We start from the raw sequence: 25,933 nt of genomic DNA on the forward strand, positions 1-25,933 counted from the left end.
TTGTCGGTTATTAAGGAATGTATAAAGACTAAAATATACCCTAAAGAAGTCTCGGTGCAATTGGTGTTAACCATTCTGATATGAATGTTTTGGATATTAGTGTTAAGGGTAATCAAATTGATGACTTTGATAAGGACTACATGATGAGAAGTATCTTTATCAAAGACCATTGTTTACATTATAAATAAAGGGTCCTTACTCTTGCACAATACACGCAAACAAAAACATCATGCCCCATTGATTGACAATGCATACATATAGTGTTGAGAGGAGAAGAATCTTTATTTTCTGCTATAATGACTTCGCAAGGTTAGTGGTTAATTGGATATGTTGAGTTCTTTTGTTTCCGCTATATTTAAACTACAGGTGCCACTAGTGGGGGTGGTGCCAATGGTGAGGGGTAGTGAGGGTGCAACTCATGTGGAAGAAGATTCACGCACAATTTTGTCGAGCAAATTCAAGGCACGTTCTAGAGTGGGCAATCTATGTCGAATAGGTACAAACATCTACATCAAGATTTGGAAGACTGACAATAAGCCCTCACAAAAACAGAAGGAATCCATCGAAGCGACGATATCTAGCCAATGAGATAATAACATTTTATTATTAATAAATGTTAAAATGTAATTCAAGTAATTAAAAGTAATCATTTGATTATGTTGTTCTCAATTTTTTTTTAGCAACTACAAGCACAAATATAGTTCAATATTGAGCACAAGAAATCACTCAAAGCACGAGTTTCACAATATTGTGAAGTATATTCCAAAGTACAAAGTTCTACTAAGTAATCCCCAAGTTTTGTTGGAGGGAGATTACCTTGCACAAATAAATTACTGAAGAGTCGTCATCAGAGGCCCCAATTCAAGAGGTCACACAAACTCAAGAAACCTTGAGGCTTATTGATAAGAAGGCTATTAAAAAAAAAAGGTAATAGGAAATTCCTTGAATAATAATATTCAAAATTAGATGACGAATTGGCTTGCTAACTGCATTGAATATGGAGCAAGAAATGTTTTTTTATGAGCAAGAAAAGACTAGAGATGAAATAAAGACGATAAAAAGGAAATTAAATAGGCAAGAGATGCAAGAAGACAAGGATGGAGATATCATGTCTGACGTCTCGAAGTATGTCTCCTAATTCAAAGCATTTTAGAGAAGTGAAAAAATGATTTTCCAAAGACGAGGAAATTTCATACACTACAAGGAAAGGGGGAGCAAGCACCACTGATTTTATACTCTGAATTTAATTAATTATTCTTTTTTTTTTGGTTAAAATTAATTATTCTTATTGTATGCTATTATTTTGTCTTGTACTTGAAATAATTTATTAAAATCATAAATTATTTTATTTTCAAAAAATAAACTTTACAAAATTCCCATTTATTTTCAGAAAAATAAAAAAATATTTTTAATAGTAAACGGCGGGACCCTCGCCCTTCCCCTTCCCAAATGTGTCACCACCACAAAAGGGCAAAGCAAAGAGCGAAAGGAAGACGAATCTAAAGCGGTTTCGATAGTCAGAGCTTTATCTGTTGTACTCGGAATCGTATCTCTCGGAGCGAATTCTCACGAAGGTACAGAGTTCTTCTCATCTCTCTCATCTCATCGTTTGGTTTCCGAGAAAATTTGCGAGGAACGAATAGAAACGCAGAATTAACATTTATTTTTGAACATTTATTTCATCCCATGGAAATTTCAAATTTCGCTTGGCAACTTGATTGATTGTTGATCTTGCGGGAAAATTCGAGTAGAATCTGTGAGTATTTTTCCCAATCAGAAGTGGGAAGTCAATTTGGCTAATTGGGTATAAATTGGGGTTCTTTGATACGTGTTGAGCTGGATCACTTTGATTATTTATGTAAAAAATTAGACAAGAAATATGAACTGAAATTTGATCTTAGTCTAGGTGTTAGTTTGTGTGTACCCTAATTATGCAGTAATTGAATGTTTAGCTGAATTATGTGATAATTTAGTTCACTGAGGTTTGTCGGAGGGAAAGTACTCAACGAGGTAGATGCATTATGAATTGGGGTTAAACCCTTTGGTTCTACTGAATCATGCCAGTAAAGGTTACCTATGGATTGCGGTTGATTTTTCTGAAATGGTTTAATAATGATTTTAGCGCAGTGGCATTCTAGAATTCATACAGCCTACTCCACTTAGTGGAAAAAGGCTTTGTTGTTGTTGTTGTTGTTGTTGTTGTTATTGTTATTGTTGTTGGTTTAATATTGATTTTAGAATGGTAAATAGTTGCAGAAGGAGCATGGAATTCATAGTTGATATTTTGACTACAATTACTTTTTGACGCTTATATACCCAAACATTAGCATCCTATTGTTATTTGTCAGCATGAGTTTAATTTCTTTCAAATTCTTCCATAAAGTTAAAGTGTGAGATTTCTATTTTGTACTATCGATCATTGATAGCCAGTAATTTGAGATCCAATGAGCTTTGTTTTTTGTTTTATATATTTTATTTTATTAAGAAAATATATTTTTGCAAGAGGCCTTTGTGATAGGTTTTTCCGTTTTTGATCTAATTTATCCTTCTAGTATACTTCTGGGTGGAGCCCTACATGTCTTGTACCATTCAGTAATAGTGATTCTTGAATGTTTGACTCCAGCCATCTTTTTCTAATCTATATGTTGCCTTGTCCATGTTTATTTCTGTATACCTTGTGTTTTCTGTTGCATATAAAATTAAACATTCTTTGTAATCTACAGGTTTTATTGAAAATTTGGAATTTTTTCTGAAGACATGGAACAGTCTCTCACCTCTCTTACATACAAAGGTTCCATACCTGAAGCAATAACTGAAGCAAAGAAGCAGAGGAAACTCTTTGTTGTGTATATTTCGGGTGAATGATTCTTCTTTTGATTTGGTTTGGTTTATTTTCTTTTGTCTTGTTTTGTTTTTGTATTTACCTGCAGAAAATGTGGTGGTGGTTCATTGCATTAGTTTAGTAGTTCCGAGAGACTTTCACTATTATACGGGATGAAGGGGACTACATTGCTGAATTTTTAGCTGATTAGCTGTAATAATAAACTGTTTAATGCATAAGTCAAGTCTTCTCTTGGTGGACCATTGGGTCGCCGTGTTCATACTGTTTCTACTGAGCTTCATAATTTGTTCTATTTTCTATCAAAAGAAAGAAAGACAGAAAGGTAGTATGAAGGGATGGGCTAGAGTGTTGAAAGAGAGAAAAAAAAAAAAAGAGAGAGGAAACTTATTTCTCAAAATGAAATAGTTTTGTAACTTAAAATTATTTCTTAAAAGTTAAAATAAGGCTGTTTAACTAGGAAAGGATTAAAGTATTCCATAGATTGACATTACAGTAGTACAGATATTTGTTCACCTAGTATCTTCTCACATTCTCACTTTTATATGTAGTATTAGTAATTCTGTTTATGCTGTATTTTGTGCATTTATAAAGCACCTTCTGTCTTGTCGTGAGTTAAAATATTAATGTAATCGACGGCCACACGTAATTTATGAAGAATGAATAAACTTGCACATATTACATTTCCTTTTTCCTTTAGTTTTTCATACTGTACAAATATATTTAATTATTGACTTTGTTATGACACTTAATATGTATATTCATTTGTTTTTGTTTTGTGGATCTTCAGGTAAAAATGACGAGTCTAGTCGTTTGGAAAATTCTACATGGACTGATCTAAATGTAAGTTGTTTTCCTTTTCTTTTGGTTTTCTCTTTCCTTATAAATTTGTTTAATTTTTATATTCCTGCTTTGTATGTTTTTCTTATGTTAATGTTTTGATTCAGGTGGCGGACTCAGTAGAAAAGTACTGCATTTTATTGCATATCCCTGAAGAAAGCACTGATGCTGCCAATTTTTCTGCAATATGTATCCTTTTACAAGAAGACGACAGTGCCGAATTCCTTCGGAAGTTGGCCTGCTGAGCTATTGCCATGCTGCCACATGATAATCTGAATCAACTAGAGGGGAAATACATTGTTTGCAGGTTATGCTGACCAAAATCTTAAAGAAACATTGCAGTAATTCATTAGGATTGTAGCTGTCTTTTCTCTTTGTAGGATGATCAAGAAACTGGCCAAGTTGGGCCGTAGTCTCACGGCACCTCGTTCAGAGATATTAGGAACTACTGCTATTCCCTATTCTGATTCTAATCTCCCTTATTACTGAGTCCACCACCTTCTTATTTGCAATGGCTTTTCCTTTGTACCTGTCTATCTCATTTTATAAATCCAGAACATTCACCTTCCTGTAGAAAGGAAGAAAATCCATGAGGTGTCGGAATTAATTGTAACTTGAAGTTGCAGCTTTCGGCTTTCCTGTGTTGTAGTTTTGAGTTGGTAGTTTTAAATTTTGTGGTTATTTGTTTATTATTTTCCTTTTTTATTCGCTGTTGCTAGTTTCAGTGACTGGTGAAGCTGTTTTGTATGTTGCACATACCAATTGGCACAATTGCAATTTTCTAAATTACATGTTTTGTGTACGGCTTATTATAAGCTCTTTACATTAATTTAAAATAAAAAAGTCTATCCTTGCATCAACATGTTACAGACCCACAGAAATCTGTACCTTGTATAACAGCTATTGGATACAATGGTGTACAACTTTGGCAGAATGGTATGTTTTCTTTCGAATATTTTTAAGAATAATATACAGAGGAACACATAAACATAGTTTAAGAATTTGGTTTGTCTTTTTAGAGGGTTTTCTCAGTGCTGAAGCTCTGGCGTCCAGTTTAGAGAAGGCATGGTTGGGTCTCCATATCCAGGTATATTTTCGTTGTTTTTTTAATTGTAAATCATCCTATTTACTGTCAAATTTACTTTGAAAACACATCAATGCTTGGCAAGATGACATTTGTAATGACCTTGTTGTGCAAATGGCTTTGATCCTTTTTTTTATTTTTTATTTTTACAATTTATTGTAAAGGTTAAATTAGGTTTCAATTCTGTGTTTTATTTACGCCATGACATATAGTGACCCCCCTTTGACCGTCTTCAAAACCAAGATTGGGGTCAGTGTACTACGCTTCTCAACTCAGACTTGTCAAGATCAATTAGAATCATATCAAGTAAATTTTCCATTTTTCTCTTCTTTCATCTTTTGTTTACCACACCCTGCAGACACACAACTAGGTATGAGAAAAATACCAAGGAAAAGGGGTAACCTGACTCACCCAGGTCAATCTGGGTTGGCCTAGTTTTCACTTTTTGAATGGATTAGACCAGGCTGTTCTTTGAATAATATGATTAGTCTGGCTCTGGTTGTGCATTAAGTTTTATGAACAGTAAAAACCGGCTTCAACTGGTTACCGTTATATGTCAACATTTTATGAAGTTTGCATGCTGAAGACTTGAACCCGAGACCTGCGATGGCCAGCTTGTGTGCTTCACCCCTGGACAACTGTCAGCTTTGATTTTAAGCTACATCCGCATTGTATTTATTGACTCTAGTGTTTGAGTCTTTTTATAACAATAGCTCCAATCCCACAGAGACACACAACCAGTGCATCCATTGGACTCCCGACAATGTTCTGACTGCTGATAGTTTATTTTGAGATTGAACCTAAATAGTATGGAAACTATATCATGGGGTGACGTTTCAAGAGTGGGGAAGTGGTGAGAGCAAAGGGTCTGAAAAAGTGTCCTGGATATAGCTGGGTTGATGCACCAAGGGTTGTTCTTGAGTCCTTGGAAGAAGATTGCAGGTTGCACATATTAATTGCTCATAGTGAAGCAAAGGTAGCAAAAACATAATTTCGCATATTTAGATGCATTTCTTGATGGGTAAATCTGAAAGCTTGCTTTGGCACGTGCATGTTGCAGTGCAAATGCATGTTGTGTGCCATTAAGAAAGAGATGTCAAGGTAGTTCTCAATATAGGATTTGGGCGTGGCGAAGCAAATCCTTAGAATGCGGAATAATTGGGGATAAACCCAAGAGCCTGCCCCATTACTCCGGTGGTGGATTCTCATGTTATCTCTCATAACAACCTCCCTGCCTGTACTGTCTGGGGTGCACACCACATATCAACATATGAAAATTTTCACAATAAGGGGTTACACCTGCATTTAACTCCTATATTTCCATTTCTCCATCCAACTGTCACCTTGTGGATTATGAGCTGGTGCATGTTGCTTTGGCCTAGCTAAGTTAGGTGTATTTATCACTTAGGCTTATGCCTTCTTGATCTCAAATTATTGTTTTTGAACACAAAATACTTGTCATTTTTTGAGCCCAATACTAGACAACCTGTCCTGAACTCGAAATCAAATGGGTATGTAGGGTCATTTGTTCCAGCTTTTTATTCGGTTTTAGGTTCTCTGAAAAAGTTCCGGATCAAATCAATTCTACAGCCTGTTAGGGCTTGAACCTGAACCTACCGGATTTGTGCTAACCTATTAGCTACTTTATCATTTAAGCGTTTGCAACATCAACATTATCTCCTCTTTGAAATCACTGTTAATGTTTGATGAATGCACATTAGCTGGGAAGCAGTAGGGATGTCCATTTGATTTGAGACAATACTCTGCAGGTACTCTTGACCTTGGCTATATGCTCCAGAGCCTCGCTCGTTATTTATAGCTGACATGACCAATGACCATGCATTTTCTTATGTTAAATTTAAATGAAACAATGACCAGTATTATCTGATATTCAACTGTAGGAAACAACTGCGACTGTATTGAGTGCGGCTCTTGCTTCAAATAAATCCGAACCATCGACTTCTGGGGTTCCTAATGCTGTCTCAACTGGTGAAGAAAGTTCCTCAAGTAAAGCTGTTATCTCTGATCAAGGAAGTTCCTCAAGTACAGCTGTTGAGTCTCCCTTAATTGACACAAATGTTCAATCTCCAGATGCTGTAGATGCTGCATCTGACACAGTGATGAAACATAAAGGTCGTGATTGTAAAATTGAGGTACATATTATTACCTGCATTCACTGCTTCATTAGTCATTTAGTATTTGCCAACTTTATTAACTAGGACATGGACCTGTTTTTCTTTGACATAAATACAAGAAAAATAATGATTTAGGATACAAGACATTTTCAATATCTTTTGATGCTAATGGGTTAGAATGTGTTGGGGATGAACAGTCCAGCTCTTCCACCAAATCGGCCCAAGGAGTACATGATGTTGCTATGGAAGACCTGAACAAGTCTGGAGGTGATATTGTTAGTCCTGTTGCTGAAGGTAGTTATAGTGGCCCAGAAAAGACCACTGTTAATCATTCAGGTGTCTCAGGTGAAGGTTCACAAGCAGTTAGTAATGTAAAATCTGAAGTTGTACAAGTTGATAAGGGTGAAGCCGAAGATGATAAGAAGGTTGATACCTTTGAGAATTGTACGAGGGTCAGCAGATCAAGTGATGTTAACTTGAATATACGATTGCCCAATGGTGTCAGCCTGAAAGAGAAGTTTTCTATAACAAGCACTATGAGAATGGTTAAAGACTATGTGGATGAAAACCAAGGAAGTGGTATTGGCAACTATGATCTAGCCATCCCTTATCCTCGCAAGATATTCTGTGATCAAGGTAAGAAATTCTGTATCGTTATTACCTATCTTTCTAATTGCGTTATCTGCTGAAAATTTGTATGTGGACTGGTGTCACTTGTGTTCCTTGTATCCTGAAGTTATTGTAAAATAGATGACACTGCCTTCTATCATACTATCCTTCGTTCTCTGGCCTGCTAGATTACGGGTGTTTCTTCTTGTGTTCATTTCTATCTGTTGTCCATGTACTTGCGAGCACAATGTAAATGCATTCTCGAACTAAGTTTGTGTGATGTTAAAATAGAGTTATCCAATGATTTGGTGGTTCGTTTCTTCTTTGCCTGTTTAGATTATCATGTTTTAATATAAACCATAACTTTTTATTGTGTTATGCAGATTTAAGCAAATCGTTATCAGATTTGGGCCTGTTTGACAGGCAAGCATTGATAGTGGTTCCACGTCAGAAAGGGACTAATTATCTGAGTGGGAAATCTGCATTCTCTGACCAAACAGACTCGAGAAATACTGTTAGTTCCTCAGATGGAAGCAATGGGGGATATTTTTCGTATGCGAAAAGATTTTTATCGTACTTCAATCCTCTTTCTTATTTGGGTGGTGGTGCTAGCTCATCAAGTTCGGGACAGCAATCCGAAAATGGCACGTGGGAATATAGTGAGTTTCTGCTCTCTGCTGTGATGTTATAATGTCTCTTTTACATTCTCTTATTCAGCTTAGGAAACCTTTTTTATTAATGACTTTCGAGCATACAGAAATTTAGAACCCCAAAAAAATCAAATAAAAGAAACTCTAATAATCTTGTATAGTTTTGGCTTTGGTCGAATAGTTGCATCTTGAACGGGGAGGACGACTCCATTTAGCTGATATTTACAATAGAAAGTAGAGCAGGGCATGAAATCCTTTAATAGGTCATAGTCTGTCTTCTCCTTTTATAAACCAGTGATGTATAACATCGAACCCTCAGATATTTTATACATCACTGCTAACTACCTGGGTTCACGTGGCTCCTTTCTTTTCCGGTTGGGACATTGGGTTTAATTTAGTTAGTTGGGCTAGTGAAATGATGTCAATTGCTTGTTTGTGGTAGCCAAACGAAGCGTGTTCAAGTCAACACAGTAAGCACTCGCCTACCTGCATGGCAAGATTACCACGAGTGTTTGTTATGCACTTTCTTTCCAAAGTTAAGTTGAAGGAAAAGTGAAATATAAATGGAGGATGCTGAAAGAGTTTTTGATTGAAGCTGCAGAGGTTGGCACTCAAAATTTTCTGTTATACTGACAGTTTTGCTTTCCCATATTAGGCCCTAACCCTACACGTCGGAATAGCGTCACTCAAAACGCTTCTACAAGTGGTAAAAGTGAGGAGAAAAAGAGCAGGAAGCCACCAGCATCTGGTTTCGGAAGCAACATTCACACTTTGAAGCGCGACGAAGATGATGAACGGTTCAGCGACAGAAATTCCTTCTGGAATGGTAATTCTACCGAGTATGGCGGCAACGATGATAGTAAATAATATATTCGTACACCATACCGAGATATTTTAAACTCAACCCTGTGCTTGGCCACAGCTGCTTTACTGTCTACTTTCTGATTTGTAGATAATAAGTATAAGTCCACTGTTTGAGTTTTTGTTAACGTTGACCCATATAGGAATAAGTCCTGTGAAATAATTTTGAACTTGTCACAAGCCTAGTGGTGTTTTGGAATTCATATAGCTGATCCCATTTAGTAGGATGGCCTGGTGGTGGTTGTTGTAAGGCTTATTTTTAGCTACGCCTCCTGGAACTTCATTTATAATCTTATTCTGTTTACCTAAATTATCACCCAAATATATTAAGAATGAAGATTTGTTTACCTAACAAGGGATTCAAGTATTGAGTAATAGCGTAAATATGTTATGCATCCGTGCTACGAAATGTGTATCAATCGAATCAAAACAACACATATACCCACATGTCCTTTGAGGGATTAGTTGTGAGATCCACTCCATATCAAACATCAACAATCCGAATCGTCTACTTAGTATTACGGTTTAATGATATTCTTTTTCACTTGTAAGCTAGAGGTCTTAGATTCGATTCTTGTCAAAAGTGAATTTGGACCACATTAATGCTAGCACATTGTGAAATTTAGCTTACTCTTCGACTCTAGATAATATCGCTCGTTCAAAAAGGAAAAATGTTGTGCTGTACGGAGCTTAAACTTGTCCTATATATCTTGGGGTGTGCTATCCATACACCTCATTTTACTTCTCACACACTCTTGATAATTTTTGTTTGTTGATATTTTTCAATTCATCTGATTCAACGATCGAAAATTAAAAAGGTGTGTGAGAAATAAAATGAGATGTGTGGATATCACACCTATATCTTTGAGAAACTATGTTATTCCGGGGTTATTATTCTCAAAACCAAAGGTAATCCACTAAACGTAGTGCAATCCGTGTAATGTTTGTTTATTAGAAAGCATTTTTTTTTTTAAAGATTCCTCTTCCTCTCTATTTCGACAAATTTCGAAGAGAGCTGCACTCTCGAAGCGCCGGAGAAGGCATCTATGCCCCTCTTGCCACCGATCATCGTGTTTCTCCTGCGATTGATCCTATCCAGCTACCTCGGAGCCCAATCACAACTTATTCAAGAACGGCAATCCAAGCTCCACCGCTGCTCTCATCTTCACCGTTGTTGCGAGCACTGGCAACTTCCTCCGGCAAGCCACAGGCGAACGATTCCGCTGCGGCCTCAGTTTCTCTTCCGGAATCGAAGAGAGTGATTCATGCTTCGACGATGACGACTGCTCTGCTGCTACTCCGTACGCACTCGTTCCCCGATACCACGAAAACTGAACCTGAGGTAGTTCTTAATTCGAGTTTCGTTTCAGAAAATTCGGAGGCTAAATTCCCTTCTCTTTTTACTGATAACTATAGTGCATTACTGAAAGATAAATTTGGATGGGTTGATTGGTATCTTGTGGGTAAATTTGTGAAGAAGAATTTCTTTGCATTGCAACTGTTTGATGAAATGTCTAAAAGACAAAATGAAGACAATATGTTCATTCAGCCACTCGTTCACATTATTGAAGTTCTCCATCTTGCCATCCAGCTCTGTTGTTTTGATTTAAATTGCTACCTTGGTTTTGAATATGGAAGTGCAATTGCATTAGGTAGAGCTTTTGCTTGTTCATCAGGTTTTGGTCAGAAGCCTATGTTCGGAGCATTTGGGTTCAATCTGGCTCAAAAAAGTCCTTTTGAAAGTACAACTCAAGCATCACAGCCAGCATTCGGGGGCAGTATAATTGGTTCCTCCACGCCAATTGGTTCCATGTGCTACTGCAATGGCATTTGGGATAAGGGTGGGGCTCCAAATTCAACAAAATTCAATTGAAGATGGCAGTGGCTCGAATAAAGCTGCTGTGGAACAAGAGGCGGGCGGTGGTGAAGCAAATGAGGCGTGACATTGCCTTGCTCCTTCAATCTGGTCAAGATGACACTGCTTGAATCCGAGTTGAACATTTGATCAGAGAACAGAACATTTTGGCTGCCAATGAGTTCATTGAGTGAATTATTAGTATCTAGACCTTCTATCATCACATAGCAAAGGGAGTGTCCGCCTTATCTCAAAGAACGAATTGCTAGTTTAATCTTGGCCTCTCCCAGGTGTTCTGAGATTTCTGAACAGATCGCACTAAGGGATATTTTTGAAAAAAAGTACAGTAAAGATTTTGTATCTGTGAATGTTGATGTACATCCCAGCTGTTGTGTGAATCGCATGTTGATTAACAAGCATTTGCTCAACTTTGAGGGTGGAGCAAGGTTGACCGGGGAGAGTGAGGCAGTGAATAAGACTAACAAGCCGATCTCTGAGGACACAGATATTTAGGGGAAGGAAAGTATGGTTTTCGCTGGGCCAATTGTTGTGAATGGGAATTGCCTATGCTTGGTTGCAGAGACAGGAATAACGACTGAAATTGGGAAGGTGCATATGCAAATCCATGTTGCCTTGCAGAGCGAAGGAGATACCCCACTTAAGGAGAAGTTTAATGAGTTCGGATAGATACTTAAGATGATCACTGGAGTAATTTGCGTATTAGTGGCAAAACTTGTAGCTTTGCATCCTAGGCCTATTATACTACCGAAGTTTAGGGTGGATGGAACTACATACAATTGAATCCACTTGATGGTGAAATTCATGACTGGCCAACTGGTCGAATGGATGCTAATCTTCAAATGATCGCAAAGGTAGCTGCTGTCTGCAATAATGCTACCATTGCACAGGCAGAACAGAAGTATGTTGGCCATGGAATGCCTACTGAGGCAGCTCCAAAGTTTTTAGTTGAGAAGATGGCCCTTTCCGAAGAATCCAAGGGTGCGGAATCATCAAATGAAAGGGATTTGCTTGGTTGTTGCCAGAAGTGGAATGAATCTGAACGCTGAAGTGCAACCCTTGAGTTTGATCGTGATAAAATATCCATGGGTGTAATTGTCAACTCTGTTTCAGGGAAGAAGTCATTGCTAGTGAAGGGTGCTGTAGAGAATTTGCTTGAGAAAAGCACCAAGGTTCAGTTGCTTGATGGCACTGTTGTACCACTGGACGATACCTCAAGGAACTATATCGTGCAAGCTCTTCATGAGATGTCAACTAGTGCTTTGAAACCACTGAATGATGCACCTGTTTTGAAACCTGCTGATATTTGGATTGCAACGGGCATATCTGGAATTGAGAACCATGTCCATCAGAAGGGATGTGCTGCTTTCAAACAAGTTCCCACATCCATTTTTTAAAGCCTTGTGGACAAGGCTAATTTTTAAGGAGGAAGTGTTGTTATGAACCTAAAATAGGTCTCAATTGTGATTGTCTTGATCGGTGATTAAGAGAGTTAATTGAAAGTTTTATGCTTTAGTTTATTAATAAGGAGTCTGTATAAAAGTAGCAGGAAAACTAATGAAAATGACTTGAAAACTTTGAGGTTTAACGATAAGGACAAAATAAAGGGTAAAATGAATAGTAACATGATTGATTTTTTAGTGTAAAAATGTGATTTTTCGTTAAAATGAACAGTACCAGAAGTTTTTCTTTAAAGTTTCCTAAAACCCAGATCCCAGTTTTTACAAAGAAATCAAATACAAAAAACATATATTGGAGCTTGCTCCTCTCCTCCCTCTTCCCCTCTATCCTCTCTGTTACTTACAGGTTGATTAAAGGCTTAAACTCTTACGTATTCATTTCCAAAAAAAAAAAAAAAAACTTTGCTATTGTCTAGGAAAATTTCTGGAGCATGGCTATTGCCTCTTTTGTTATGCAAGCGTCATTAAACATAAAAAAAATAAAATAAAAATTAAGTACACAAGCACTCCTCCTCTTCCTCTTCACTTATCAAGTGATCCAACCAGCAAATGGCCAGAACACAACTTCAATTCCACGAGATAGATATTGCCAGCTACAGTTTTACTTGGGAGCAACGTAGTCAAGATAACTGGGCGTCTGCGGGTACCTCTGCTGCAGCTGTTCAAAGGACATGTTGAGCAGCATCTCCGGCGGAATCTCCCCAACAAGAACTTGTCTGCGGAACTCCTTGATTTCATCCAGGATCAGGAAGTGTATTATAGCTTCATACTTATCATAATTCGACTCATCGCGAAAACCCCAGTTATCAAAGAGCACAGATTCTACTTGAGCAGCAACTTTACGAGGGTCAAATGCATTGACAGAATCCCTAAAGCTTTCACCAACTTCCTTCGATACCCTGGACAAAGCACCGGCAATTATTCTCCTTACACTAAGCCGTTCGGTTTTTTCATCTGTTGTCACAGTTTAACAACTAGTATAAGTACTCCCTTGCTATTAGCAGCTTCTTAAGTATGTGTGATTGTCTGACTAACACTTCGTTTGGACGACGGAAATAAATTTGGAATTTGGATAAAAGTCAGAATTTATATTATTTGGATTCATAAACATAGAAATTTAGAATTTCCGAATGAAAAATAAACTTAGAATTTGGGACCTCCAATTCCCTACCACAAATTCTATGATTGAGAGTTAAAAAAATTACAAATTCAGTATTCAGTTTTATTATTTTTTTATATTAACCAAACAAAAATATCCACAAATTTTAGAAAATGAAATTCCGTCGTCCAAAACCATAATGTATTCAACTGCAAACAACGTGGCACTTACTCTTAGTGATTAAAAATGTTTTTCTTCTGTAATATTAGCATGTAAATTATGAACAAAATAGCATGAAAACCAAATAAATGTAAAAAAAAATAAAAAATGAGAGAGAGGGAGAGAGAGAGGGTCGAATCAATCACCATAGAGGGCATCGGCAAGCGATGGCTGCGGTCCAACTGGTAAAGAGGCATCCTGCCACCAAGGAACATCCGCCCCAGGCAATATCGGCGGCAGCCCCGTTTCCCTCCAATTCTGAAAATTAGGGTTTTCAGTTATGCACACAGAGACAGGTGCGGCAGGGCCTGCCCCGAGGTAGCAGCCTTCAGGTGCATACAGAGGTTCGTCTGACTCTGGCTTTGAGAGTGAGGTCTTAAAGCGGAAGCGTGACCCTGACGCCATGGCGGAGGCTGAGATTGCAGATCGAGATCGCGAGCGATTGGGACTTCTAGGATCAGGGATTTGGTAATCGATTGTTGGACGCTGGGATGGGGGGTCTGGGTTCCTTTTATTTATAGTGGGATCGCCCCGATTCCGGTTAGGGCTGGGATTGGCCAAAACACAGTACAAGTACGTGTTAGAAGTTGTTAGGATTTCCTAGCCGTTAGGGTTAGGTCTCCTAGTTTGTAGGGTTGTTTTCAGTAGTTAATAATCCCTATTCTTTAGGGACAAGTTATTGAGTTTGATTCTGATTTAATCGTGTACCACGTTGTTAGGATTCTAAAACGTGGGCTGCATATTTTCAGCGTTCAGTTTTCTTTGTAAGGCTATTTAATGCCTTTGTTGCTCTTTGAAATTTTGTACATGAAGGAGGGGGAATCAGTGAATGAGTACTTCGCACAAACTCTCACCATAGCCAACAAGATGAGGATTCATGGGGAAAAGATGGAAGATGTGGTGGTCATCGAAAAGATCCATTGAAGAGTCTAATTATCTCGACATCTTGTCCATCGATGAACTGCAAAGCAGCTTGTTGGTACACAAGCAAAGAATGGGGAGACACATGGTGGATGAGCATGCTCTAAAGGTGACTCATGATGTCCAACAAGGCAGGAGAGATGGACACAACAGTTTCAGAGGAAGAGGACGAGGGAGGGGTAGAAATGGACCTGACAAGTCTACCATTGAATGTTACAATTGTCATGAACTTGGGCATTTTCAGTGGGAATGCTCTAAGAATGGAAGGATTCAAAAGGTTTCTATGTAGAAACAAGTGAAGAAATGTTGTTGATGACTTATGTGGATATCGAGGAGGTTGACCGAGAGGAATTATGGTTCTTGGACTCATAATGCAACAATCACATGTGTGGCAAGAAGGAGATGTTCACAGACAAGGATGAAACCTTTAGTAATTCTATGAAGTGGGGAACAATTCAAGCTTGGTTGTGCTGGGGAAGGGAAATGTTCATATGGAAGTCAATGGAATCATGTAGGTCATCATTGGGATATTGAAGAAAGATACCGCGAAGGACATCTAGGACTCCTTGAAGCAGAAGTACTAGGGCACATCACGATTTAAACGTGCACAATTACAATCTATTCGCAAAGAGTTTGAAATTCTACACATGAAGGAGGGGGAATAAGTGAATGAGTACTTCGCACAAACTCTCACCATAGCCAACAAGATGAGAAGTCATGGGGAAAAGATGGAAGACATGGTGGTCATTGAAAAAATCCATTGAAGAGTCTAATGATCTCGACATCTTGTCCATCGATGAACTACAAGGTAGCTTGTTGGTACACGAGCAAAGAATGGGGAGACACACGGTGGATGAGCAAGCTCTAAAGGTGACTCATGATGTCAACAAGGCGGGAGAGGTGGACGCAGCAGTTTCAGAGGAAGAGGACGATGGAGGGGTATATATGGACCTAACAAGTCTACCCTTGAATGTTACAATTATCATGAACTGTGGCATTTTCAGTGGGAATTCCATAAGAATGGGAAGGATTCAAAAGGTTTCTATGCAAAAACAAGTAAAGAAATGTTGTTGATGGCTTATGTGGATATCGAGGAGGTTGACAGAGAGGAATTATGGTTCTTGGACTCGGGATGCAACAATCACATGTGTGGCAAGAAGGAGATGTTCACAAACTTGGATGAAAATTTCAGGAAATCTGTGAAGTTAGGGAACAATTCAAGCTTGGCTATGCTAGGGAAGGGAAATGTTCATATGGAAGTCAATGGAATCATGTAGGTCATCATTGGGGTATTCTATGTGCCGGATTTAAAGAATAATTTAATGAGCATTGGACAGTTGCAAGAGAATGGCCTTGCCATTTTTATAAAAAGTGGCAAGTGCAAGATTTATCATCCAGAGAGATGATTGATCTGGGAGACCTCAATGGCGGCAAATCAAATGTTTATCTTATTGGCTCGCACACAATCATAAGAACAGAAGTGTTTCAACACTGTTGCAGACGATCAACCCCAATTGTGGCATTGCAAATATGGACATTTGAGTTGGAGCGGTTTAAAAATCCTTTAACAAAACTAAAGAATATGGTGAAGGGCTTACAAAGTTCAAAGCTCACACGAAAGTTTGTGAAAAGTGTTTGGTGGGGAAGCAACAACGAGATCCATTTCCAAAGGATAGTACATGGAGGGCATCTTCTTCAACTTGTGCATACAGACGTATGTGGGCCCATTAATCTGATCTCTAACAGTAAGAAAATGTATCTCATTACCTTTATCGATGATTATAGTAGAAAAGCATGGGTATATTTCTTGGTTGACAAGTTAGAAACCTTTAGTACTTTCAAAAGTTTCAAGGCTAGGGTTGAAAAAGAAACTGGTTCAAGCATAAGGAGTCTGCGTACAGATCGTGAGGGTGAATTCACTTCACTCGAGTTCACAGATTTTTGCAACATGCATGGAATTCAAAGGCAGTTGACTATTGCTTATACTCCCCAATAGAATGGTGTCGCGAAGAAGAAGAATCGAACTATTATGAACATGGTTTGAAGCAAGCTTACAAAGAAGAAAATTTCAAGAACTTTCTGGCTAGAAGCAATCAACTGGACCATTCATGTACTCAACTGAAGTCCAACTCTAGCAGTGAGAAACATGAAGCCAGAAGAAGCTTCGAGTGGCTCCAAACCATCAAGTGTCTAGCACACGTGCATGTTTATGACAGTAAGAGGATTAAACTTGATGACAAGAGTAAGAACTGCATCCTACTTTGAGTCAATGAGGAATCCAAGGCTTATCATTTATTCAATCCAGCTTCTAAGAAGATAGTGATAAGCCGAGATGTGATTTTTGAAGAAGATAAAGCTTGGGACTGGAATGACAATCACCGAGAAACAATCATGGCTGATCTTGAGTGGGAAATGAATGAAGAAGAAAGCCCAGGAAATGATAACAACGTAGAAGAATCCGAGACTAATGAAACAACAGTAGAGAGTGAGAAACCTGTTCATGATAACAATACACAAGACACTGCCATTGAAGAACGAGTTAGAAGACAACCAGTTTGGATGAGAGACTATGTAAGTGGAGAAGGTCTCTCTGAGGAGGAAGACATGGCTCACTTAGCCTTATTTGCCGAGCTTGATCCCATCACTTATGAGGAAGCGGTGAATAGTGAAAAATGGAAGAAGGCTATAGATTCAGAAATTGAGGCTATAGAAAGAAATAATATGTGGGAGTTGATAGAGATGCCATTAGGAGGAAAAGTGATTGGGGCGAAATGGATTTACAAAAAAAAGCTCAATGAGAATGGTAAAGTGGACAAATATAAAGCCCACTTGGTTGCAAAAAGGGTACAATCAGCAATATGGAGTAGATTATGCCGAAGTGTTTGCACCTCTGGCTCGCTTGGATACAGTCCATGTCATCTTATCACTTGCAGCTCAGAATGATTGGACAGTTTATCAGTTGGATGTTAAGTCGGTGTTCCTCCATGGTGAATTAAATGAAGAAGTGTTCGTTGCACAACTTCCTAGCTATGAACAAAAGGGGCAGGAACACAGGATATATAAGCTTAAAAAGGCTTTATATGGTTTTAAACAGGCTCTTCGAGCATGGTACAGCCGCATTGAGTCTTATTTCATGAATGAAGGTTTCGAGAAGTGCCCACATGAACACACATTGTTTGCCAAAAGAATGAATGGAGGTAAAATGTTAATTGTTTGCCTTTATGTTGATCTTATATTTACTGGGAATGATGAGTCTATGTTCGAAGAGTTCAAGCATTCTATGATGACTGAGTTTGATATGATTGACCTTGGGAGAATGAGCTATTTTCTTGGCTTAGAAGTGCTTCAAAGGTTGGAAGGTATCTATGTTAGTCTACGAAAATATGCTCAAGAAGTGTTGGAGAGGTTTAACATGGACCAATGTAATACAGTTCATAATCATATTGTTCCTGGTTTCAAAATGATGAAGGATGAAGGATGACTAAAAATTGATAGCACTCTGTAAAAACAAATTATGGGCAGTCTTATGTACCTCACTAAAACGCAACCGGATATGATGTATGTTATCAGTTTGATTAGCAGGTTTATGGAATGACCTACCGAGTTGCATCTTAAAGCAACAAAAATAGTGTTGAGGTACTTGAAGGGCACAGTGAGTTTTGGGTTATTCTATAAGAAGAGGGGAGGAAAAGAACTTGTTGGGTACACTGACAGTGATTATGTTAGAGATCAGGATGATAGGAAGAGCACTTATGGATATGTTTTTATGTTGAGTTCAGGGGCAGTTTCATGGTCCTCGAAGAAACAACCCATCGTCACTTTATCTACCACTGAAGCCGAGTTTATAGTTGCAGCTTCGAGTGCATGTCAAGAAATATGGTTAAGAAGGATCATGCAGCAGCTCAATCATGAACCACGCAAGTTCACAATGATTTATTGTGATAATAGTTCTACCATTAAGCTCTCAAGGAATCCAGTGATGCATAGGGGTAGCAAACACATAGATGTTCGTTTCCATTTTCTTCGAGAGCTCACCAAAAATGAAGTTGTGGGATTAGTTCAATGTTCTACGCAAAAGCAAGTAGCAAATATCATGACCAAGCCTTTGAAGTTGGACGTGTTTTAGAAATTGCGAGAGTTAATGGGTGTTTGTTCACTAGTGGATATAAACTAACTACTGATAGCATTTAGTTTAAGGGATGATGTTGAAGTTGTTAGGATTTCCTAGCCGTTTGGGTTAGGTCTCCTAGTTTGTAAGGTTGTTTTTAGTAGTTGTTAATAATCCCTATTCTTTAGGGACAAGTTATTGAGTTTGATTCTAATTTAGTCGTGTACCACATTGTTAGGATTGTAAAACGTGGGCTGCATATTTTCAACGTTCAGTTTTCTTTGTAAAGCTATTTAATGCCATTGTTACTCTTGGAGTGAATAACAGATATTCTCCCAGCTATTGAGTACAAAAGCAAACATACATTTACGTGTTCTTCGCGAGTGTTCAACATAGGGTTCTAATAGTACGACCCACTTGTATATAAGGCACATCATGCCTAAGTTTATTTTTTTATTTTTGTTATACAAACGATATGATAATCTTTATTAAATTACAGGGAGAATAATTTAAACATGAAACCTAGGATGTGAGGGCAAATATTAAACAAATCGCTATAAAACCCCGTATGTGCCAAATTCATGTTACATATAGTATGAAAAACCAAGCAATGAAGTAGAAACAATTATTCCAAACCAACAAGAAGGATCCAACAGGTGGATATCACAAATCCCACAGTACTTCATTGTCAAACCGTAAGAAATAAGAGAATAGTCCCTTGGCATTAGTGAAAAGCTTGTAAATCACATCATCAATTAAACAAATAGGGAATGCTCATCAAACAATGCAGACACACAAGCTCATGTAAAGATATTATGACATGAAACATGCTAGGTGTATAAGGTTTACGTTCTAATACTACATACACATGAAGTTGGTGCAAAATGCTCACATATGAATGCTTGTTGTCTAGTGCAATCTAGAAGAGGCTAACACCTACACTTGATCCAATGCGAACTTAACGATGCATGTGAAGATACACGTGAAGCCCGTCCTTGGGCAAGACAATACTATGCTATGGATATTGTGGGACCATGATTTTCTAGGGCCGAAGTAAGGCGGATTGGAATACAAGTACCTTAGACGTCTAGTCATGGACTCAACAGCTATGAACGGAGCAGTGGTGCCAACATCGTCCTATTCCGGAGCAGTGACCAAAGTTTGAACGACTATGCTCAGATTGACCATGCTTGATCCGCAAGATACGGGAACCTGATCCAACATGAAATCAGCCAGATTTCCTATATTATTTGGAGTTCCTACAATCTAGTAATTGGTGTACGCCGCAAGTAATTACATTCTTAAGAGGATGAAATATTTACTCCTAGATATCATTTGGGATTTTTCCAGTTTAATATAGGATTATATCCTAAAAAGTTCTCTCTCCCAACCAATATAAATGCACCCTTCTAGGGTTCATCTCTAGTAAAACAATCATCACACTCTTACTTTCTTGCCCACTGCTTGAGTTTTATTATTGCTTACTAATTTGACTGTTGGAGAGCCCTTGACCAGCACACCTCCCCACAAGTCTTTGGCTTGCTCACAATTGTTTACTCTTTTACAAGTTATTCGGATTTGTGCATCTTCACCACCTGCAGCGGCGCATGATTTGATTCCAACAATAGGTGTTTTCATTTAGAGTGATCTCATATTCCTCTCGACCAAAGACTATACCCCTATGGCTGCGACTGTGCCACCACCTGGCATGATGCCGCCCTCGAGCACGAGCATATTTCTACAATGGATCGTATATGGGGGAGTATGTTGCAGATATATGTGTCAATAAAGAATCTTTGAAGAATTTCTCTAGCTATGGAACAAGTAAGGATGACAATTCAAAATGTTAAACCCGATAATTGTAGATAACCGCCCGAATGGAGCAGATGCGGGTATGAAAATTTTGTTATATTATGGATATGAGAAAGAAAAAAACCGTGAACTTTAATCGGTTATGGTTTTGGATATGGTTATAGGGATCCCTGATCCGTCTCCGAATCCGAATCGATAATATATAATATAATAGTATTATGCAATATATATATATATTATTTGAGTGAAGCTATACCATTATTACCATATTCATTATTCACCGCATAATATATTTAGTATATAATATAATAGTATTTCGCTCAAAAAATATAACAGTATTCAATGAATCCTATACTATATTCCTTATGCATCAAACCTTATACGATATTCATTATTCACCAAACATAATACTTATGGGAGATATCAATAGATCACATCATCGATGTTTTATTCAATACTCTTATTTTTATACTCTACAAAATTCATTTATTATTATGTTTTTTTATTATTAGACGTGGCTATTTAATGACGAAATCTACTAAATCTTGTGCGTCAATTTGATGAATATAATTTTTTGTTTTTGATGAAGATAGATATAACCGTTAACCCATAGAAAATCTGTTATCCGGTGAGTATAGTTATGGATAATCCCCGACGGTTATTTTGTGGTTATGGATATAATTAATTTTCGTAGTTATGAGGGTGAATATAACATTTCCGTCCTCAAACCGAACCGTTGCCATCCCTAAGAACGGGCGAGACTCGCTGACCTCGACATAAGAGTAAAAGCCCTTAAAGATGTCGTCTCCTGTTTTAAGGAGATAATGGCCCAGGCAACACCTGCTCAGATCCCAATGGGAACCTTTGATCTGAGCCCATGCGCACTGCCCCAACGGCCTACTCCGAAAACACAACGCAAAAAAGTCTTGAAAGAGCCGGGACCTTCGCCCAATCTAGTGCTCTGGAAAAGAATCAATTGAATATATAGAGAACATGAGTAACTGGGAAAGACTCAAAAGGAAATGAATGAAGCATGTTAGAAGCCTCGAATGGTGGTTTCGATCAATAAACAATTGCCCAACGATTCTAACATCCTGATGTTCAACTGAGGCTTAGAAAATGTTTACTCTCCATACAATGACGCTCTTGTCGTCAAGGTACATCTCTAACGCTATGGTTAGTCGATATTTGGTGGATTACGGATGAGTAGTCAATGTCCTCTTCAGAGACACAGCCGAGAAGATGGAAGTCATCGACAATATCAACAAGGAAAGAAAAAAAACCCCTCCACACTTTCAACGGGACCCCTGTCCGGTCTCTGGAACGGTGAAGCTAACGGTTCAGGCAGAGCGATATAACCATCTGGTGACCTTCCATGTTATGTACTGCCCGACTTCTCACAACGCCATTCTTACCACCAGCTGCTTCATGGTTGAAGAATGTGGCAATCAAGGAAGTCCGCCCCATGAACTGGATAAAATTTCCGAAGACCGTCTCTTTCCTTTTCATTACAAACAAAGCGAAGGTGCTACGTAGCCCTAACATGCAACACTCGACATTAATAATACTCCAAAATCTGAAAATGCTAACCACATTTTCACTGGTAATGGGAATACGCCTGATGGCTAAAACATATAAAGATAACGACGCTTCCAGCACCACTTACATGATAAAAAACACCCCTCAACCGATAGGTTAAAGACATAGACATAGTACCAGTTACATCTCTAATATTTTATAAGGGGTCTTTTCCACGTAATAGTGTCAACCAACGACCAGAGCATTGTTGAGCAAAAATTGCAAATGACAAATAATTCAATCGACACAATTTCACCACTCACTGCGTCTATTAATTACAACCCTTCTTTTGGAAAATGAATACCATTTGATTCTAATATGAAAAATATGAATTTTGGGGATTAGTATGTTTGTTTGATTTTGCGACTACACTTAGGTCGAGCCCTAGATTGCCTACGTACTCTTTCAGAATCAAGTCACTCATAGTTCTTTTGATTTGGTTTGGGGATTTTTTTTAGTGAGTGAATGACTCACTAAAAAGGATTTGGTGTTTGGTTTATTTGAATGAATTTGGTTGAATGAACTAGAGATTCGATTTGCATTTTGTTTTTGGTTTTGTGCGACTTCATCTAGATTGAGTCTCTAGATTTCCTACATATCCTTGGTGGAATCAAACTAGCGTAGTTCTAGAATGATGTGGATTTTATTGAGGTAGTGACCAACTAAAGAAATGTATTTGCATTTGGGAATTTGCAGTTGTGTCTAGAATATAGTACTAGACTGCCTACGTACGTTTGGCGAGATCAAACTGGCGTAGTTCACACAATTTGATTGGTTTTTTACCATTTGAAAATACGGAATTGAATTTGGAATGATTTTATGTCGTTTGGACTCTTTTGAGATGGCTTTGTGCCACTGAAATTTTTTCGTGGTTTTATACCATTCGAAAATTCCAAATTGAATTTGAAACAATTTTATATCGTTTGGATTTTTTTGGGGACAACTTTGTGCCATTGACCATTTCGGGAATTTGACCCATCTTTTTAATAAAGGTGTGAAATAGAAACCAGAAATTTACCAAAGTGACATCAGTGCAATCTAATAATCTACGGCCGAAGTTAAAATATTACACATTCCTAACAAAATTAAGACTGCAACAAACCTCATATTTAGCCATCCTTTTAAATTTATTATAATTATAATCAAAAGTTGATATGAAGGTACTAAACGGGTTTGAGTTTTGACCCTAATCGTGTTAGTGTCTATAATTGGGTTGACCGTTTAATAAGCTAACAATCTTATCTGAGAAAATGATTGGACGGTGGACCAAGCTTATAAAACTCAATGCGCGTGTGTAAATATTTACAGATTTGTTGAGTGAGATTGAACTGTTGTTGTGAATGGTTTGCCAGTCATGATAATCTTGATCTCTTTTTAGACAGCAACAGAGTTAAGAACTTGAATAGTTTGTGTTATGTGGTAGGATGACTAGCTTTAATTAGGAAAAGAACTGTATAACTTATCGTTCATGCTACATTTCAGGACTAGCTAAATAAATAGCATGCAGAGATGACCTTTTCCATTCCTGCAATTCGAAAAGAGATGCTTCATTTCTTTTTCTTTTTCACTTCCCTTCGTTCCTCCAATTCCAGTAAGGAGAGACACACACGGTCTCTCACCTCTTCCATTACTAAGTCAAGACCCGAGAGTGAGAATCTTAGATTCATTTGTTTGCCAAGGCACCTTCAATGCGTCCTGGAGAGTCGTATGGTATGTTTAGGGCTTAGACATCTTTAATATATTTTTGGATTTTGTCACAAATAGTCCCTGAGATTGACCAAACTCATCATTTTGATCCCTCACTTTCAAAATCAATCAATGCCGTTCTTGACATTCACTACTTCACATCAATTTGGTCATTCCGTTAAGATTCCGTCAACTATTCTATTAGTTTGTATGTGGGACTCACAAATCCAATCAAATGGTGACACATAAATTACACAAAATAAGGGTTTTTATCGCAAATGGTCCCTGAGTTTCAAAAATTGATACATTTGGTCCCTGACTTCCACTACTACACATCAATTTATTCCCTCCGTTAATGTGGTCCCACTAATCCAATTATATGGCTCAATGTGGATTAACTATAAGAAACTATTTTTTTAAGAGTGAACCAAAAGAACAGTATTCCGCACTGACATTTTTTTCGCATCCCACAACCCCAATTGGAAAAAAAAAATCAATCTAAATTCAATAAAATCAAATCCAAATTCATTTCAAATTTGATAGGATTTAGGATTATAACCAACTAGAGAAAATGAGGAGTGAGTTCAGGAGGCCAAGTACTTTAGTGGTGTCATGGTGCCTTCCTTTTCCTTTTGAGCATACCCTGATGAAGACGACGATGACTTCTTTTTTTTCTTTTAGTTTTGGTTTTTACTTTCTTATTATACTTTTAGTTTTAAATCTAAAAAAAAAAAGTTTCTTATAGTTAATCCACGTGGTGCCATATGATTGGATTAGTGGGACAAAAAATATTGACAAAACTTTAATGGAAGGATTAAATTGATGTGCGGTATTGAAAGTCAGAGACCAAATTTATCAATTTTTGAAACTCAGGGACCATAATGAGAAGTTAAATCAATGTCAGAGACCATTTGCGATAAAAATCCTTATTTTATGTAATCCACGTGTCACCATTTCATTGGATTTGTGGATCCCACATACAAACTAATAAAATAGTTGACGGAATCTTAACGGAATGACCAAATTGATGTGCGGTAGTGAATGTCAGGGACGACATTGATTGATTTTGAAAGTGAGAGACCAAAATAATGAGTTTGATCAATCTCAGGGACCATTTGTGATAGAAACCCTATATTTTTAAGGAAAACTTAGTATTCGGTCCCTACTTACTAATGTTCATTGACTAAGACCTTATTAGCTTTTAGATTTTAATCGAAGTCCCTAGCATTGATGAATTTACATGTTTTTTTTTTAATTTACATTTTTTTTTTGTTAAATGATAGATCTTGTTAGATTAGTCACAAAGGAGTTCGAACTCACGCCGTCATGCAATGGCTCAACTCCTTTCTATCACTCTGGTAAGAGGCCACTTGCGATGAATTTACATGTTAGTTACATAATTTTTAAAACAAAAATTAGTAATTGATTTAGGGTTTTAATACTCACATCCTTATTAAACTCCAAAATAATTTTCAATTCAAAATATTTAAAATAAAATAAAAAGTAGAATAAGTTTGTACCCGTTAAATTATTTTTAAAAAAAATGACTAACAAGATGGTCTTCCTTACTACTTCTAGGAGCCTCGAGAACTGGTTGATAACAATGTTCTCCAAGTACACCATGTAATCAGCGATAATGTTGCTGATATAGATTTCCACAAGGGCTTCCTCATCCTTCTAGTCATAGTAGTCAAGGGCGAGGTCTCGGAAACGTTTGACAAAAGTCACCAGATCTTCCCCGTGCTTTTGATGTGTATTGTTGAGTTAAGTTGTCGTAACCCTTTCCTCGTACTGGAATAACATTTTACAAAACTTGCTTACCAGCACTTCCCCAGGTTCATATGGAACCTGGTGCGAAGATGGTGTATCAAGTAGACTTGTAAACGGGTCGGGTTTATTGGGTTTGGATCGGGTTCAACCCGACCCGTTAAGTTAACGGGTCACCCGAACCGAACCCAACCCGTTAAGCTAACGGGTCACCCGTTTCACCCGTTAACACCCGTTAACAATTATTATTATTTTTTTTGCATAAAGTTTATTTTTTGTTATTAAAACTTTACTAAAATTACTAAAATATCTTCAACTAACGGGTGTTAACGGTTCCTAACGGGTCTAACGGGTTGACCCAAAGTGACCCGTTATTTAACGGGTTGTTAACG

The 25,933-nt window shown here is 37.7% G+C and overlaps 2 protein-coding genes and 1 long non-coding RNA gene across 3 annotated transcripts; 2 read left to right on the forward strand and 1 right to left on the reverse strand.

Annotated features, from left to right (window-relative positions):
• The first annotated feature begins 1,404 nt into the window (after positions 1–1,404).
• LOC126619250 (plant UBX domain-containing protein 11) lies at positions 1,405–9,221 on the forward strand. Its single transcript, XM_050287561.1, has 10 exons — positions 1,405–1,574; positions 2,724–2,857; positions 3,630–3,682; positions 3,787–3,868; positions 4,550–4,615; positions 4,699–4,766; positions 6,665–6,916; positions 7,096–7,534; positions 7,891–8,166; positions 8,813–9,221. The coding sequence occupies exons 2-10, from the start codon at positions 2,758–2,760 to the stop codon at positions 9,022–9,024; spliced, it is 1,548 nt and encodes a 515-aa protein (XP_050143518.1). The 5' UTR covers positions 1,405–1,574; positions 2,724–2,757; the 3' UTR covers positions 9,025–9,221.
• A 3,508-nt stretch (positions 9,222–12,729) lies between these two features.
• LOC126619258 (transcription elongation factor TFIIS-like) lies at positions 12,730–14,393 on the reverse strand. Its single transcript, XM_050287571.1, has 2 exons — positions 13,816–14,393; positions 12,730–13,305 (listed from the first exon to the last, which is right to left on the reverse strand). The coding sequence occupies exons 1-2, from the start codon at positions 14,072–14,074 to the stop codon at positions 12,953–12,955; spliced, it is 612 nt and encodes a 203-aa protein (XP_050143528.1). The 5' UTR covers positions 14,075–14,393; the 3' UTR covers positions 12,730–12,952.
• On the forward strand, positions 14,253–19,040 carry LOC126619262 (uncharacterized). The gene is made up of 2 exons (XR_007622003.1): positions 14,253–14,303; positions 18,849–19,040. It is a non-coding gene; the product is annotated as an uncharacterized LOC126619262 (long non-coding RNA).
• The last annotated feature ends 6,893 nt before the right edge of the window (positions 19,041–25,933 follow it).

Source organism: Malus sylvestris, chromosome 4 (assembly GCF_916048215.2).
Source record: "Malus sylvestris chromosome 4, drMalSylv7.2, whole genome shotgun sequence".
In the NCBI taxonomy this organism is placed as follows: Eukaryota; Viridiplantae; Streptophyta; class Magnoliopsida; order Rosales; family Rosaceae; genus Malus; species Malus sylvestris.